The following is a 16,469-nucleotide window of genomic DNA, read 5'->3' on the forward strand; positions in this document are numbered from 1 at the left end:
CCCCCCCCACCCCAGGGAGCGGTCAGAGGGTAACCTTTCGGGAGGCTCTGGAAAGTGGGGGTGGGGGCTGGCCCGAGCCACACGGCGCTCACCCATCACCCGGTGCAGCGCGGGGTGGCGGGACATGTTGCTCAGGAGGGACGCTCCGGACCGCACCACGTCCGAGTTGCCCGACTGCAGGAGCTTGGCGATGTGAGGCAGGCCCTTCTCCTTCAGCCCGATCAGCTGGCTCATGCCGCTGGACATCTGAGAGAAGGGACGGACGCGTGAGGCCTTGGCTGGCCCGAGAGGCTCCCCAGGCCAGTTACCCCAAACCGAGAGACCCCAGAACTTTCTCTCTTCCGTGCTGGAAGCAGAGACAGACACACGTTTGCTCCCACCTGGGTGACTGCAGAACAAAGCCCCGGGCAGACATGCACCTGCACCTCACCTGGGGCAGCCTGGAGCCCAGGGAACGAGGGGAGCCTCCGGCCCCTCACTCACGGCGGGAGGGGCCCTAGAATCAACTTCCGGATTGAGCCGGTACCAGCGGCTGCCGCTCTGCCTGCCTCACCCTCCCCGGCACCGGCTGCTCACGTGAAGCCTCGGGTCGAGGGCACCTGGCACCTGAGGAAGTGCCCACCGTCCTGTGCCAACCTCCCTGCCTTCTGTGGAGTCAGTACATACTCGAGTCAAGGAGGGCTAAGAGCGGGCCTGTGCCTCGTGGAGATGCCATCCAGGTCAGCCCATCCGGGCCGGTGTGGGCTTCTCGAAGACCCTCGGCCTATCCCCTCTCAGTGCGGGGTCCTCCTTTACCCTCAACTCACCCCTGTCCTCCTTCCGCCCGCCCCCCTTCCGTCCTGAGCAAGGAGGAGGGCGGGGTAGCCGCAGACGTGCCTCCCACGGCACACGTCTCAAGTCCATCAAGTCCTCCCCCTGCCCGTGGCCTCAAAAATCTGTCCCGATCCTGCCACATCTTCCTCTGGACCTGCCCGCACCCCAAACCCTCTATTTCCACCCGTCAGTTCAGCAAAGAGGAGACCCCTCTCCTACCACGAACACACCCTTCTTCCTGTCCCCCATCCCAGGCAGAGCCCGAGGCCAGCCCAGGGCCGGACGCCAGGAGGCAGATTCTGTGGCACAGACAGAATCCAGGAGGGCTGGTTCCACAGCCCCTGTCCTTCACCTGGGCGTCCCAGGGGCTGAGGAATGCTCCCTCCACACGTCCCCAGTGCCTGGCCCAGAGCCTACGCATGCCGGACCCTTGACTCAGGCAGGCCCTGGTACATGGGGACGCGGGGAGCTGAGCCCGGACCGTGGGTGGAGAGACGGGTGCGGGGCGGGGGCGCTCACCAGCCCCTTGCTGGCGGTCAGGTTTTGCAGGGCGCCGGCGCAGGCCTCCAGGGTGGCGTCCTTCTTGCTCTTGCCCATGAGGTTCAGGTAGGTGCGGATGGCGTTCGAGTGGTACAGCCAGCTGCTGCCCTTGGGGTTGGGCTCTTCCTCAGGAAGGGGGCAGTCGTAGTTGTCGTTCTGGGGACAAGAAGCAAGTCGAGAGGGGCCGAACCCACGCATTCTGCTCCCCCAGCCTCAGGGTCATGGTTCCCAGATGAGGAAGCGCCCGCTGCCCCCTCCTCCGTGCACTGCAGCTGCTCCCCAGCGGGTGAGGGGCAACTGTGCCCTCTGCCGTTTCCACGGAGCACAGAGCATCATCGGTGCCCCAGGCCAGCTCTGCCCCCACCCAGCTACGAGGCTGCTGTGGGTCTCACACCCTGACGCCTCCACCCCTCCCAGAGTCACAGCCTGAACTTGACCCTCCCGGGGCCAACAAGGGTGGTCCAGGGCCTGGCTCCCGCTGCCGGCACAGTGATGGCAGCCACCCTCCCTCCGCAGCATCCCTCTGCTTCTGGGGAGACCTGGGGGGCTCAGGAGGCGGTGGGAACCGGGATTCCCCCAGTCTTCAGGGGTGAGATGAAGAGGGGGAGACTTTACTGGTCACACAGCAAGAGACACAAGCCTGCAGACAGGGGCCTGGAGCTTTTGATCTCCGGGGGTCTGAGCAGCTCCTACATCCCGAGCACACCCCCCCCCAGTGTCGTAAGATGCCAAGGTCGGGCAGGGGTCCATCCCCCGGGACTGGCCTTAGGCTCCAGCAGGGCAGAGGGGCGGGGTGCACGAGGCAGTGGGATCCGGGGGACTCAGCGGGAGCAGACGGACAGACGCACGGACAGACGCACACGCTCACCATCATCCTGCCGTTCTTGCTGCTGAAGCAGCCGGTGGAGGACTTCTCGGTGTAGGCATTGCGGGCGTTGTGCTCCAGTTGGCGGTAGCGGGTGGGCACCTCAGTGTCCAGGCGGTAGCAGAGGTTGTGCAGGGTGCACATGCAGTTCTCCACAGACTAGGGGCCGAGCAGAGACGGCGCTGAGCCTCTGCTTAGCCCCCGAACGCCTGGCTCAGTCCCTGCTGCCACAATCCCTCCAACGAGAGGGCGGGCCCCTCGGGCTGCCCTGGGCAGGCACAGACGCCGCCACGGTCCAAGATCTTTGCCGCTTTCCTTCCGTAAACCCTCCCGGCTCGGGGGTGAGGCAGCAGATCTGCCCTCTTAATGTCTGGCCCTGCTGGGGTTTGGGAGCCCCTGACTTCCGGGGCCCGGGGTCACCCAGGTGGAGGCGGTGTTCCATCCACAGCGGAAGATCACGGCGCTGCTGGGGCCACCCTGAGCAGTCAAGCGACAGGCTGTCTCCTGAAGCCGGCCGTCCCTTCCAGGGGAGGGAGTAGGAGGCCAAATCCCTCCCCAGGGAAACCGTGTGCAGGACCCAGGGGCCGTGATGCCCGGCCAGGCCCCTGGGGACTGCTCGCCAGTCTCCGTCCTGCTGTGCGGAAGGACCTCAGCCTCCAGTATACCTTCCTGCCCCGATTTCCCCTTTCTGTCTGTCTGGGCAGGTGTCCAGAGCCCTGGGGGGTGGGAGGGTGGCTCTACCAGGGCCTTTGGGGGCGGCAGCGGACGCTCACAGAGAGCTCGCCCTGAGCCGGGAGCTCCCTGCGTGTTTTGCTTATTAACTGAGTCTCTAAAACAACCCCCGAGGTAGATACGACGTGGACTGAGGAACAGAGATGAGGGAAGTGTCACAGCCGCAGAGCCTCTAAGTGCGGGAGAGGACCTGCCCCTGCAGCCACTGCTTGGGCGCCGCCCGCCAAGGAAGGGTCGGGCCGCTCGCCATCTGCGCGTTCCCTCTGCTGGCCGGGCTCTGCGTCCCTCCCGGCCACCAGGCCACGCCTTAAAGGCTCCCAGGAGCACAGACCTGCCCTGTGGAATCTGGGAGAGAAAAGTACCAGGACCTGGAGTCCCAGGCCGCCCTCGCTGATTGGAGACAGAGAGGAGTCTAGGTTCAGGGGTGCCCCCTGGGGCGACGCTCACCTTGTCGTCACAGCGGCCGGCTGCCACACATTTCTGGATGTAGGCCATGAGGGAGTCAATGAGACCCGTGTAGTTGCGCATGGCCTGGCGCCCCGTGTCTGCGGAGCTCAGGTTCCTGGCGGAGGACATGGGGCGGGTGGGGAGAGGGGGGCACAGGTGGGAGGGGAGGAGGGGAGAAGAGGAAAGGAACGGGTGGGAGACAGAAATGAGGGCCAAGGAAGGAAAGAGAAATCGTTCAGCGAATCCTGCTCAGTCCTGGCTGGGGCTGGGAAGGGGTCTCGCTGGAACCCGGCTCTTTTCGCCCTTCCTGCCCACCTGGTCCCCAGGCCCGTAACTTTGATGTGCCCAGGGCTCCGTGCCGCTGGCAGCCCAGGCACGCACCCTGCCCTCGCGGCGCTTGCCGGCCAGGGGACTGGACGCCCCTCCCCGCGGAAGCTGTGCTCTGCCTCCAGCAGCGGGCTCACTCCCACCCGGGCCGTCTGGGCCCTTCCGCCTGGTGCAGGTGGGGTGTGACTGCTACCACCCCACAAAGTCCTCGATTACCCTGGCTCCGCCTCTGCCTAGCCTCTCTGCTCCCCGGAGGCTGCCGCCAGAGGCGGGGAGGGAGGAGCCCAAGCCAACTGTACCCCTGTTCTGGGGCTCCCAGGAGTTGGGGAAGACGTGTGACCCTTAGGGGGGATCTGCTCCACAGTTCCACCTCCATGCCGCCCACCCCCCCGGAAGCAGCCTCCAGGGCCTTTGCCACACCCTGGGGCAGAACTCAGGGAACCCTGGGGCAGAACTCAGGGAACTCTGGGCAGAGCAGCGCCGTCTTCACGCCGAGGAATGCGGCAGATGCTGCTCGCACCCCAGCCGGGAGCCCACCCGCAGACCTGTGTCGAAAAAAGCTCTTCAAGACAGCACAAGGAAGGCATATTTTGTGGTGTGGAAGAAGGGGAAACAGCTGTGCCAGTTTAGCTATTCGGATCCAAGCATTTCCACTCAGATCCCTAAGGAAGACCCCCTCAGCAGAGGTGGTGGGGTCCTGAGCCTCCACCAGGCCCAGGGAAGCTGGGACGCAGCCACGTCTGGGAGGCCAGGCTGGTGCCAGTCCCCTGCCCCGCTGAGCCTGGGCTGAGCCGGGCTGAGCTCCCCGCCCTCACCTCAGGCAGCCGGTGGCATTGAAGAAGACCTCAGGGTCCACGGCTTTCTGGGGCACGTTGCTGTTGCCATCGCACCAGCCGGAGAACGGGATGATGACCCGGTCAGCCAGGACGGGCAGGGCTTCCGAGATCAGCTCCTTCTTTAGCTCGTCGGTGGAGGACAGGTTCCAGAGCAGTCCTGGGGGTGGGGACCGCCAGGGTCAGGAAGACCAGGGACCCAGTGCCACCCCCGGCTGGACACCACCTCCCGGACGGGCCTCTGTCATGCGAGCATCCCGTGAGCCCCCCTGCCCACGTCTCAACTAGATGGCAGGCTCTCGAGGGCAGAGCGTCTAGAGTTCTCCGTGCAGGTCAAAGTTACACACAGGGAAGCTGATCAAAACACGTGCGACTCAGCAGTGTTTTCTGATACCAATGCTAGCACTCAGCATCTTCTCACGGTCTCTGCTTTCCACCCAAAGGTCAGCCCAGAGACTCTCACTTGCTGCGTATGTGGCCCCGTCTTCCCCATCCCACTCCAGGTCTCCTCAGTCACTTCTGTGCCCTGTGTGCCCACCCTGAGTGCTTGCTGGCACAAGCCCTGGATACAGGCGCTGACGACCTGTTGACCCGCTCGCTCCCCTTCACCTGCAAATCCCAGGGTCTGCTGAGTACGGGTCCTGCCTGGACACCAACCCTCCACTCCTTCCCTCTATCCCTCACACATAGATGGTGGATGGACGGACGGATGGACATGGACAGATGGATGGAGGGACACAATACCCAGGGTCACCAGCTGGACACGACCAACTGGCCAGCACCGGTCCCATGGGACTCCTGGGGTGTCAGCCTGAGGCCGCCCACGCCCCACCCTGTCCTGGGCTGTGGCCACCCCAGCGCCTCCCAGCCGCCCCGCTCTGTGGCCGGGCTCCCCACCGGTCAGCTGCTTCTGGATCTCCGTGCAGCTGGTACTCCTCAGGAGGGTGACGGCCTCGTGGATGCCGCTCTGCCTCTGAGTCTCCAGCTTGTTCGTGGTGCTGCGGAACACCAGGTTGCGCAGGGCCCCAGCCGCGGCCTGCTGCACGTTCTGGTTGGAGCTGCGGAGAAGGTCCACCAGCTTGCAGATGCCGCCCAGCTGGTACACCTGCGGGACAGGGCGCCCAGCGCCGGGCAGGGTGGTGAGGCTGGGCTGACGACCCTCCACTTGCAGCAGCTTCAGCCCGACCGAAACACCCAGGGCGGCCGAAATAAACAGGCAGCGCAGAGTGACAGTGACCGGCCAGACGCGGAGCCAAGGCAGGACTTCGCCGCCAGCTCTCTCGCACCCCAGCCAGAACTCCCTGAGCCCCTCCTCGGGAGCCTGGTGTGAGGACCAGACGGGAACACGCATAGAAACACACTTCAGAACCCTAAGGCGGGGAGACCACCCTGCAAACGCCTCCTCAATACAGCAGGAACTGGATGCAGACGGACCCTGCCCACTCTAGGAAATGCATTCACGGGACTGCACCCTTGGGCTGACAGCGGAGGACTTGAAGAGTCCTCCCTGCCAGCCACACTTAGAGGCACAGACAGCCCTGTTCTCCACCACAGAAGCCTGGTGAGAGACAATGGTACCACGGAGGGACAGAGACAGAGACAGAGAGAGACAGAGACAGAGAAACAGAAACAGAGAAAAAGAGAGAGAAAGAAACAGAGAGAGACAGAGACAGAGAGACCGAAACAGAGAGACAGAAACAGAGAAACAGAGACAGACAGAGACAGAGAGACAGAAGCAGAGAAAGAGAGAAAGAAACAGAGAGAGACAGAGACAGAGAGACAGAAACAGAGAGAGACAGAGACAGAGAGAAACAGAGAAACAGAGACAGACAGAGACAGGGACAGAGAGAGACACAAAGAGACAGAAACAGACATAGAGAGACACAGGCAGAGAGAGACATAGAGACAGAGACAGAGACAGAGAGACAGAAACAGAGAGAGGGGGTAGGGGGAGGAAGCTGAAGTGGAGGGAGATGTCCCTCCTTAGTGGAATCTGAGGAGGGGTCTCTTTGGAACCCGTGGCCGTCACCAAGGGTCTCTTCCACAGCCAACAGAGGAAACACGGCCGAGTGGTGTCCCCTCCACCAGGGGCTCTGCTCCCGCAGAGGGTTAAGATGCCCGTTCTGATCTCGGGCAGTGCCAGGCCCACTCCCGGGCCGCGGGCAGCTGGGCTGGGGTAGAAGGAGCCATCGGGCAAACGCCCCCACCAGCTCCCATGCAGGGTCAGGCTGCCCCGCCCAGGCCCCGCCCAGGCCACTCGCCTGCTGCTTGGCAGACTCATCCTGGAAGCAGGTGTGCTGGATGTAATAGGCCCCGATGGCCTGGCACTTCTTGTCCGGGGAGGTCAGGCACCGCACGGCCTTGGGGATGGTCAGCCCGCTGCACTCAACGTCCTCGCTGCAGATCCTGTGGGGACGCGCGGCGTGGGGTGCACGAGGGTTACAGGGGCTTGGAATCCCCCTTGTGTGTCGAGAGCCAGAATGAGGCAGCCCCGGGCCCCGCTGTGGACAGCTCCTCCAGAGGAGGGGGAAGGCTCACCCCGCCGTGAACACTTGCTGGGACGAGGCCCTGTCATATGTTCGTGTCCAAGCGGCAAGTTACCTCTGCCCTGAGAAAAAACTCTGCTCTATTCCTGAGGGGAAGCTCTCCACCCACTCTGCCATCTCTCATGTCTGTGCCTGGTACTGGGAAAATGGAAGAGAATGGCTGGGGGCCTGTCCGTCTATCCATGCCCTGCCATCATCCCTCCCTCCCTCCCTCCCTCCCTCCATCCATCATCCACCCATCTTCCCTCCATCCACACATCCATTTATCCATCCATCTATCCATTGATCCATCTTCTCTCCATCCATCCATTACCCATTTATCTATGCATCTACCCATTCCTCCATCCCTCCATCATCCACCCATCTTCTCTCCATCCATTCATCCATCCATCCATTCACCCAGCCACCCACCCACCCATGCATCCATCTCTCTCTCCTCCCTTCATTTCTAAGTCTAGCTAATTCTCCTAACACAAAAATTCTCACACCTACTCCTTCTTCCATCCTCACGGCCACTGCCTTCCCTCTGACCATGGTCACCCTCACTGGGACTACAGGGAGGGCCCCGCAGCTGGTGTCTTCTCCAAGCATGCCCAGCTGAAATGTTACACCCTTTCCCCAGACGAGCAGTCTTAACACTGTTCACTGTGTTGTCCCCGTCAGCAGCTTCTCAGACTGCACGTTCAAGTTCAAACTGCTTAAACTGACATCCAAGGGCATGTGCTAGGTCGAACCACACCAAATGGCTGAAAATCAGCTTTTCTGAGCCACAGAACGAGAACAATCATGTTCTAACCCAACAGTCTGGCTCTGCTGTGTCCTGTACACTCTCTAGCCCTAATGTGGGTCTGCTCCAGCAAGACTGCTCTCTGCACTGCGCCCTGATCAGGGCTCAGGGGTGCCTCTGTCCCTTCCCCTCACCACCCCCGTGACCCACTGAAGACCCACTGCCTTCCCAGGGAAAGGAAACCTCTCTTCCAGGACCCACACCAGCTCCCGGGGTGCCGACTACAGGCTGCCTCCCCGGCTGCCCGTGTCCTGGGTCCCACAAGACAGCGGGGACAGCTCCTTCTTGGCACCCAGCCCTTCCCCCCTGGAAATCTTCCCAGCGTTTCTAGAGGGAGAAACACTCCTCATGTGTACCAGCCTCGTGCCCTTCCAGAGCAGGTGCCCGACTCCACTTCTGGAAACATCACCCACGGGGCGGAGCTCCCCAGTCTCCCCCAGCCTCACTGAGAGACTGTCGCCCAGAATCTGCCAGTCGAACGTCACCTCCAAGTGGCCTGTCACTCACGCCCTCCATGGCTCACCTGGCCCTGTCCTCTTGGGGCCTCCGGTTTGGGGTGATGAGCCAGGGCCAGGCGCTGCCCTGGTCAGTCTCCATGGGACAGAGGCTTCTGAGTCCTCCTGCGAGCATCCTCAATACCCCTTACGGCCTCTGAGTAGCCAGGAGAGGGCCGGCTTTATAACGGCTCTGCTTATGGGCGGGACAGCACGGTGAGTAGGGGAGGGCACAGGGAGTGGCCTCGGCTGTGTGGTCTTGGGCGAGCTCCCTAATGTCTCCGTGCCTGTTTCTCCTCAGGTTCTAGCCTGGAAGGGCTCTGAGGGTTAGAGATGAAGATTGCAAGGCTCGTGGGCTCCACGGCAGGGGGTTACTCCTGCAGCCGCAGGACGGCCCTGGGCTGCCGTTCTCTTCATGGCTGTCTCCCCGCTCTGACCACAGACCGCACATGCTCAGTGAATGTCAAATACATGAATAAAGGACCACTCAGTGGTGACAGAGGACAGCTCCAATGTTCATGGGGCTCTGAGCCCTGGAGGGCAGGTCTCAAGACCCTCGAGACACCGTGGCCGTCCCCAAGCCACCCTGTGCCCAGGGCTCTCTAAAGGACTCCCGCTTCATCTCCTGCATTCCCACCCCTGGCACTAGATCTTACCAGTTTTTATGACTTTTGCCCTGTAAGACGGACCCGGCTCTTTCCCATTGCTGACCCCAGGGCACACTCCTTTGCTCTTTCAGAACGTGGGGAGAGGTTTACACGCCCGAGCCCAGGGATTCTCAAACCCTGGCAGGGTCTCGTCTCCCGCAGGCTGGTAACGCACACACCGCGGGCCCCTCCCAGGGTTTCTGAGCTGGAGGTCTGGGAGGGCTTGACAGGAGTGTTTCTCACAAGTTCCCCGGTGACGCTGAGGCTACTGGCCAGAGAAGCACACTCTGAGAACTGCTGGCCCAGCTAGCTTCTGATTCTCCTCCCCTTGTTCAGTACCTGTGACCCTTGAAAACTCACACACTCGACAGGTTTGCTCAGTGTCTCCACGCTGAGAACTTCCCGGGCTAACGGTCTCCCGTGCCCCGCATGCCCCCCCGCCCCGCCGAGTGACACTCACTTGGAGCTGGTCCTTGAGTGGCTGAAGGACTGGTCCTTGGTGCAGGTGATGGGCTGGACGTACACGGGGTCCTGCTTGGAGGTGCAGCAGGGCGGGCGCACCGGGTACTTCTTGGCCCCCTTCTGGCCGCTGCAGGTGCTATAGATGCTGTAGCGGTTCTGGGCGGTCTTGAAGCCCTTGCTGCCCAGCGTGCCCTTGCGCAGGGTGCCGCGGGGGTCGCAGTAGAGGTCGGGCTCGCTGCGGCTGGCCTTCATCTTCTGCATGAAGCAGATGTCGCTGCCGGCGCAGGGGGGAACGCAGCTGCTGCGGGGGTACTGCCGGCCCCAGGTCTCCATCTGGCTGTAGGAGCTGAAGCGCCTGTTGTCTGCCTCCCGCTTAAGGGTCCCATTGTAGATCTGGCCAGAGAAGGGGAGAGGGGCTCAGCCGAGGGTCCCGACCCGGGATCCAGCCCCCCGCTGCCCCCGCGATGAGGCTCAGAGAAGCCCGGGGTGTTTGGTGTGGAGGGAACCGTGGCCAGCATCTCAGACTACTTTTCAAACTGCAGGCTGTGACGCGTTATGGATTATGAAATCAATTTAGCAGACTGTGACCATCATTCTTTTTAAATGGGATTGAATAATATATACCAGAATTAAAAATATCAGAGTGCATGCAGTGCAGGTAGAAAGGGCTGGGCTGTCATGTAAAATGTACTTCACACTGTGCATTGTAGCCAGAAAAGTTTGACAGACACTGATCCGGTCCCAGTGGGCCCGGTCCAGGAGGGGAGTCAAAGGCCCAGGGAGGAGAGGGGCCTTCCTGTAGAGGGAAGGGCAACAGTGGCACTTGAACGCAAGCCCCCAGGCCCTCGCCCCGCCGCCCCGAGCACTTCCCAGACACCAGCAGCTCCTGACCGCCTTGGCCGCCTGTACTCCGCGCAGGGAAATTTCTCCTGCTCTGGCCAGGACTTCTTTCCACTGTTATTTCTCTGCCAAACTCCCCATCTTTGCCTCCTGTCTGCCAAACCAAGAAGCAACCGGCAAGAGGCATTCTAGGGGGACTCCTCGAAGGCCAGAGGGGGAAAATATCCTGCTCCCTGGGCCTCCTGCACCCGTGGAGGCCGGCGCGGGGCTGCAGCAGGGGTGCAGGGCGGCCTCCTAGGCTGTGCCCTCGGGCTGGCAGCAGGGGAGAGGCGGGCAGACAACAGTAAACTTATAATAATGAGGCGCCCCCAGGGCTCTGTGTGAGCCCAGCTGGGGAGTCAGGCGCCCTGGGAAGAGCCTGCAAAGCCGGAGACCTGGTGGGAGCGAAGCCGTCACAGGGCCGTCCGAGGAGCTTTCCCAGGAGCTCACGGGCGGTGGGTCTGCCTGCTCTGACTTGTCCCGAGACTAGAGGATCAACATGCAGCCTGAGAAAATGCCTCCGCACAGGTGCCGACCTGAGACTCAGCTTTGCCAGGGTGAGCTGGGGCCAGTCCAGCAGCCCGGAGCCTGCCCGCCCCACCCCGTGAGTGAGCGTGTGTGCGCGCGCGCGCGTGCATATGCATGTACGTATGTGTGTGCACGCATGTACGTATACGTGTGTGCGTGCGCATGCGTGTGCGTGCATATGTGTGTGGGTATGCGCGTGCACGTGTGTGCGTGTGCGTGCATGTGTGTGTGAGTGCCCACACACAGGGGAGTCGCCGGGCATCTGGGAACTCCCCTCCACTCCAGACCTAGCCACCGGCCCTTGGCTGGGCCCCGTCCCTCTCTGCAGGGAAAGCCTTTGGAACAGGAGACCGCCTGTGGGTCACCTTCCGTCAGCAGTGACACCCAGCGCTCAGAAGACACCCACTGTCAACCTTGGCCAAGGCGCTCTGGTCAGCTCCGCCCACGCGGGCAGCTATGCACTCAGGCGGGCAAGGCGTTCACCCCCAAACTGGGTCAAGCCAGCCAACTCCAAAGGGAACTGGTGTGTGGGGCAGGGTAGGCACAAAGGGACAAGAAGAGGCAGAGGTCAGAGGAGCGGGCCGCCGTCTGACCATCCTCAGTGGGCAACCTGCACGGCACACAAGAAACACGCAACTAGGCCTCCAGGCCTCAGGCTGGCGGCCACACCCCACCCTCCTCTGGGGGAGGAAGATGACATGGTGCCGTGGAGGGAAGGCTGGACCCCCCGGGCCCCCCTGGGCCTCAGTGATGACACTCCTGGTCGTCACCCCAGACTGTGACGCCGGAGAGGCCACACGCTTCCCCGGCCCAAACCCAGCGCACGTGCCGTCCTGCTGGCGAAGCTCAGGGCTTGCTCTCCTGCCCTGGCCAGGGGTCGGGGGGTGCTGCCCACAGGGGCCGGGGTGCCGGCTGTGCTGCGGGAGGGCAGGTACGGGGGAGGCAGCGGCCCCGCGGGGCAGCAGTTCTCAGCCACAGCCGCGTCGTGCACCCCACCTGGTTCCTGTGGCAAGGGCTGCTGGCGGGCTGGCGGTGGCCAAGCCAGCCGTGGGTGAGTCTCCCGCCCTTAGGACCTCTGCTGTCACTTTGACAAGCGTGAGCAAGGGCTCCTCTCGGCCGGGCACCATCCCCTCCTAGTGCACAGGGGGCCTGGGCTCCCCTCCAAGGTGCAGACGAGCCCTCCCAGAGCAGGCGGCCCGTGGCCTAGCTGACGCCTGTGCCCTCTGCCCCTTTTCTTCTATCTGCCTGAAACGACAGGGGATCGTGGGCTCGGTGGGCTGAGACTTCTGCAGCAGAGGGAGACTCGAGGGCCAAGAACAGACCTCAGGAGCCAGACGGCCTGGGTTGAGCTCTGCCCATGTCAACTGCCCGACGGGTGGCCTTGGGCTTGTGCGTCTTGGTTTCTTCACTGGTAAAGTGGCATCATTGTGCCCAGTGTGCGGGGCCGTTGGGAGAGTTCGGCGCACGGATCTTTGAGAAGTGCTTACCACAGAGCATGACATAAGTGTCCCTCTGACACTCAGACTGGGGACAGGCTGGCTGCCCCTGGGTCTTGCCAAAGGAGCTGCCGGGTGGGCACAGGAAGGGGGAGGAACCCAGGCAGCCAGGAGGGCCTGGGGAAGGGGTGCACGCTGGCTTCCAGGGCCCGGGCTGCTCTCACCCCATGGCCACAGAACAGCCTCCATGGGTTTCAGAAAAACAGAGGAGACTGGTCCGCCCAGATGGACGGCGTTATGATGAAACAGCCTGGTGTTTCTTTGCGTGGGCGACGTCGGCCTTCAGGCCAGACAATTCTTCACTGTATAGGATGCTGCAAGCATCGTGGGATGTCTGGTGCCCTGGCCCCCAGGCCCTAAGTACCAGTAACACCTCACAGCCACGCTGACCCGTGAGAACACCCCACGCGCTTCCAAACGCTGCCTGTGGATTCTGAGTAACCGCCGGACCAGACCAGGAAGCGAGGCAGCACGGGATGGCGCTGGCCAGGCCGGGGCCCACTCCCACGCTCAGACAGTGATCTGCTGGCAGCGTCCTCTGCCGTGGCTACAAAGGTCACACACACACGCGCGCACCCCGCGGTCTGGTCATCTCATGCTTCCTTGGGAAACTCTGGCCTCGGGGGGGATGGCCCACGGGACCACAACATGCCAGAGGCGAGATACTTGATTTCCCGAGAGCACAGCCGACCCCTCGGCCAGAGAGCAGGCTGGGCCGGGCAGCCTCAGGGACGCCTGGGCAGTGTGTCCGGAGAGACACATTTCAGCACCTGGAACCATCCAGGGAGCCTCCCGGAGCCCCGCCCTGCTCTGCTAGTGACTTTGGTCTTGTAACCCATTTTCTCTCCCTCTCCCCTTCCCTCGTGGGAAAGGGGAATTTTGCCCCCCACTGAGTGCCCTCACCCCCGCCCTGGGCCCTCAACGTAACCTCTCTTTCCATCCCTCCTGAAGCCGGTCCGACAGGGCCACTGGGGCAAAGTAAAGCAACAGAAGCCCGGGACCCGGGGCCTCAAAGCACTGCGTGCGGGCGGCCCCCCGCGAGCCCCCCTCGGTCTGCAGCAGCCAGGGGTGCGCCAGGTGGGCCCGGATGAAAAGAGCCCTTTCTGAAACCAAGCTTCGCCAGGCAGGCAGGGCTGGACAAACCTGCTCTGGGCGGACACGCCCGGACCCTCCTGCCCAGGCGCGCTCAGAGCAGAGTCACGTCCGATGCCCTCCTGTGAGAGCCAGCGCGTGCGCCACTTCACAGGGTCCTCGCCCTCGTGGCCCAGGGAGGGGGCTCCTGAGAAAGGATCCGGACTACAGACGCCTCAGGGACAGACCCCATCGGCCATTTCCCTGCACATGCCACCCCACTCAGCACCCAGCCGGCCCCCGGGGCAGCAGGCAGACAGCAAGGCTCCCTCCCCCTGGGAGTGCGGTCGGGGTGGCACTGCAGCAGGTCACAGGCAGCAGGGCGTCTTCCCACGCTGCGTGGTGGCCCGGGGGCCTGGAGGGCACGGGTCCCCTCCCAGCAAGGGCTCCCGGGGGGACACTTAGGGCCCAGGGTGTGCGGGGCTCCCCCGGGCCTGGGGCGGCTGCTCGCTTGGCAGTTTGCATCAGCGTGGAAACCACCGGCCTGAGTCACCAAAGGTGGGACCTCGGCTGGGGGGAGTGCCGGTCCTCGCCCCCCACCCCACCCCACCGCCGGGCACCGCTCCCTCCCTGGCTAGGAGCAGGGGTTCCGCCCTGGGCCGGCCCGCCCCTCCTTCCCTGGCACGCGGCTTCGTGGGGAGCGTGGAGGACAGACGGAGCGGCCCCTCGGCTTGGAGGCCCTGCCGTGTGGGCCCGGAGGAGGCTGTGTGGGTACCCTGGCCAGGCAGTCCCTCAGGGCGGGAGGAGCTGCCCCCGAGAGTCCGTCACCCGCACCCAGTGACCAGCAGTTCCCACCCGGGGGGACCCCGGCTTGCGAACTGGACAACACTGATGGAGGCCCGGCTCCCAGGCTCAGGGGAGGCACCGCAGAAATCTGAAACTGAAATTCAGTGCCGGGGGCTGGGCATCTTGTATCACCTGAATGTTTTTAATATGAAAAAGAAGAAAGTTTTGATGTTCCTTCTGCGAGTAGATCTCACCAGAGAGCTGGTTAATAATGGCACGTCCCTTATCACCTTGTGGGGTCAGGACTGAACTCCCAGTGACCAGGGCAGGAGTAAGAACTGTTGTGGGTAATTCAGAAAAGTTTTCTGAAGTATCTGGACCATGAAGCCCAAGTAGAGAAGAGCCTATGGCGCTCGGACTGCAGCCTGTGGCTCTTTCACGGAGGTGCTGCTCTCTCCAGGGACAGAGGCCACAACTCTGGGGAAAGAAGCCACCTGACCTCCTGGGCTCCAGGCTCCAAGTCTGCCTCTCAGGCCGGGGGCAAGGGTCAGGCCCACCGTGGCTCCTGCTGCTACTGGCGACGGGGCGGGAACGGGGGGCACAAAGTGCGTTTGTGTGCCCCAGCACTTGGCCGAGAGCTGGCCTCCGTGACATGTGATGTCTGAAAATACAGCGGTGCCAGCTCCAGCACCCAGCACCCAGTGCCAGCACCCAGCTCCAGCTCCCAGCTGCTCCAGCATCCATTATCCAGCACGCAGCTCCCAGCTCCCAGCTCCAGCTCCCAGCTCCAGCACCCAGCTCCCAGCTCCAGCACCCAGCTCCAGCACCCAGCTCCCAGCGCCAGCACCCAGCTCCAGCTCCCAGCTGCTCCAGCATCCATTATCCAGCACGCAGCTCCCAGCTCCAGCTCCCAGCTCCAGCACCCAGCTCCCAGCTCCAGCACCCAGCTCCAGCACCCAGCTCCCAGCACCAGCACCCAGCTCCCAGCACCAGCACCCAGCTCCCAGCATCCAGCTCCCAGCTCCAGCACCCAGCATCCAGCATCCAGCTCCCAGCTCCCAGCTCCCAGCACCCAGCATCCAGCATCCAGCTCCCAGCACCCAGCATCCAGCACCCAGCTGCTCCAGCACCCAGCACCTACCTCCAGCAACCAGCACCCAGCTCCCAGCTCCAGGACCGAGCTCCCAGCTCCAGCACCCAGCTCCAGCTCCCAGCTCCCAGCTCCCAGCCCCAGCACCCAGCTCCAGCACCCAGCTGCTCCAGCATCCAGCACCCAGCTGATCCAGCCTCCAGCACCCAGCTCCCAGCTCCAGCTCCCAGCTCCCAGCTCCAGCTCCCAGCTCCAGCACCCAGCACAGCTCTAGCATCCAGCTCCCAGCTCCACCATCCAGCTCTAGGACCCCACTCCCAGCTCCAGCACCCAGCTCCAGCACCCAGCTCCCAGCTCCAGCATCCATTATCCAGCACCCAGCTCCCAGCTCCAGCACCCAGCACAGCTCTAGCATCCAGCTCCCAGCTCCAGCTCTGCCTTCACATCCTGCTCCCTGTTTCATCACTAATCTGTGGGAGAAACTATTTCCTGAAACTCTGTTCTTGGACCTCTCCCCCTGCACACCTGAGACGTGGGCTTTTCTCAGCTCCTGACCCGCCAGGATGGGTTTGTGGGACAAGGACCTCAGGTTTTCTTCGTGGAAACCTTGGGCTTCACTTTGGGACGCACCCCCTGGCAGGTGTCTGCCTTTCAGAGGCAGCTGTCAACAGTCCCAAGAGGCAAAGGATCCCCGCACCTCGGCCACCCCTCTCATGGGCTCAGGAGTGTCCGAGGCACGGTCCTTCTGCCCCCCAGGAGCCCTGTGCTCTGTGGTCACTTTGGAACCCAGAGGCCGACCCCTTCTTCCCCGTGATGGTTCATCCTGGGGAGGGCAAAGTGAGGGCCCCTCCAAGGTTCCCACGTGAAAGAGCTCCTGGAACCTCGAGGGAGTGCCAGCTTCCTGAGCGTCAGGGAGATCCCACGGGGCCAGGCATCCCACCTTGTGCAGGGAGACCGGGGGTGCCCCTGAACTGCCGCCCGAGCCCTGAGCCAGGAGGCACGTGCCAGCCATAAGAAGAGGGCCAGACGCTGCAAGACGGCAACATCGTGAGGAGCAGATTCTTCCTTGGCCAACAAAGAGCTCCTCGGAGACTCCTTGGTGAAAAACCCACTCCCACTGAGGAGA

At 63.0% G+C, this 16,469-nt stretch overlaps 1 protein-coding gene across 1 annotated transcript in view; it reads right to left on the reverse strand.

The window, feature by feature from the left end:
- Window positions 1-16,469, reverse strand: part of PKP1 (plakophilin 1) — a 41,335-nt gene that overhangs the window by 4,928 nt on the left and 19,938 nt on the right. The window contains exons 3-10 of the mRNA XM_079936925.1: window positions 9,492-9,886; window positions 6,819-6,963; window positions 5,455-5,662; window positions 4,540-4,717; window positions 3,398-3,512; window positions 2,222-2,377; window positions 1,333-1,509; window positions 93-246 (exon numbers count right to left, since the gene is read on the reverse strand). Of these exons, the coding sequence (XP_079793051.1) occupies window positions 93-246; window positions 1,333-1,509; window positions 2,222-2,377; window positions 3,398-3,512; window positions 4,540-4,717; window positions 5,455-5,662; window positions 6,819-6,963; window positions 9,492-9,886 (1,528 nt within the window). The remainder of the gene's footprint in view (window positions 1-92; window positions 247-1,332; window positions 1,510-2,221; window positions 2,378-3,397; window positions 3,513-4,539; window positions 4,718-5,454; window positions 5,663-6,818; window positions 6,964-9,491; window positions 9,887-16,469) is intronic.

The sequence above is a fragment of the Stenella coeruleoalba genome (genome assembly GCF_951394435.1).
Source record: "Stenella coeruleoalba genome assembly, chromosome: 1".
Taxonomy (NCBI): domain Eukaryota; kingdom Metazoa; phylum Chordata; class Mammalia; order Artiodactyla; family Delphinidae; genus Stenella; species Stenella coeruleoalba.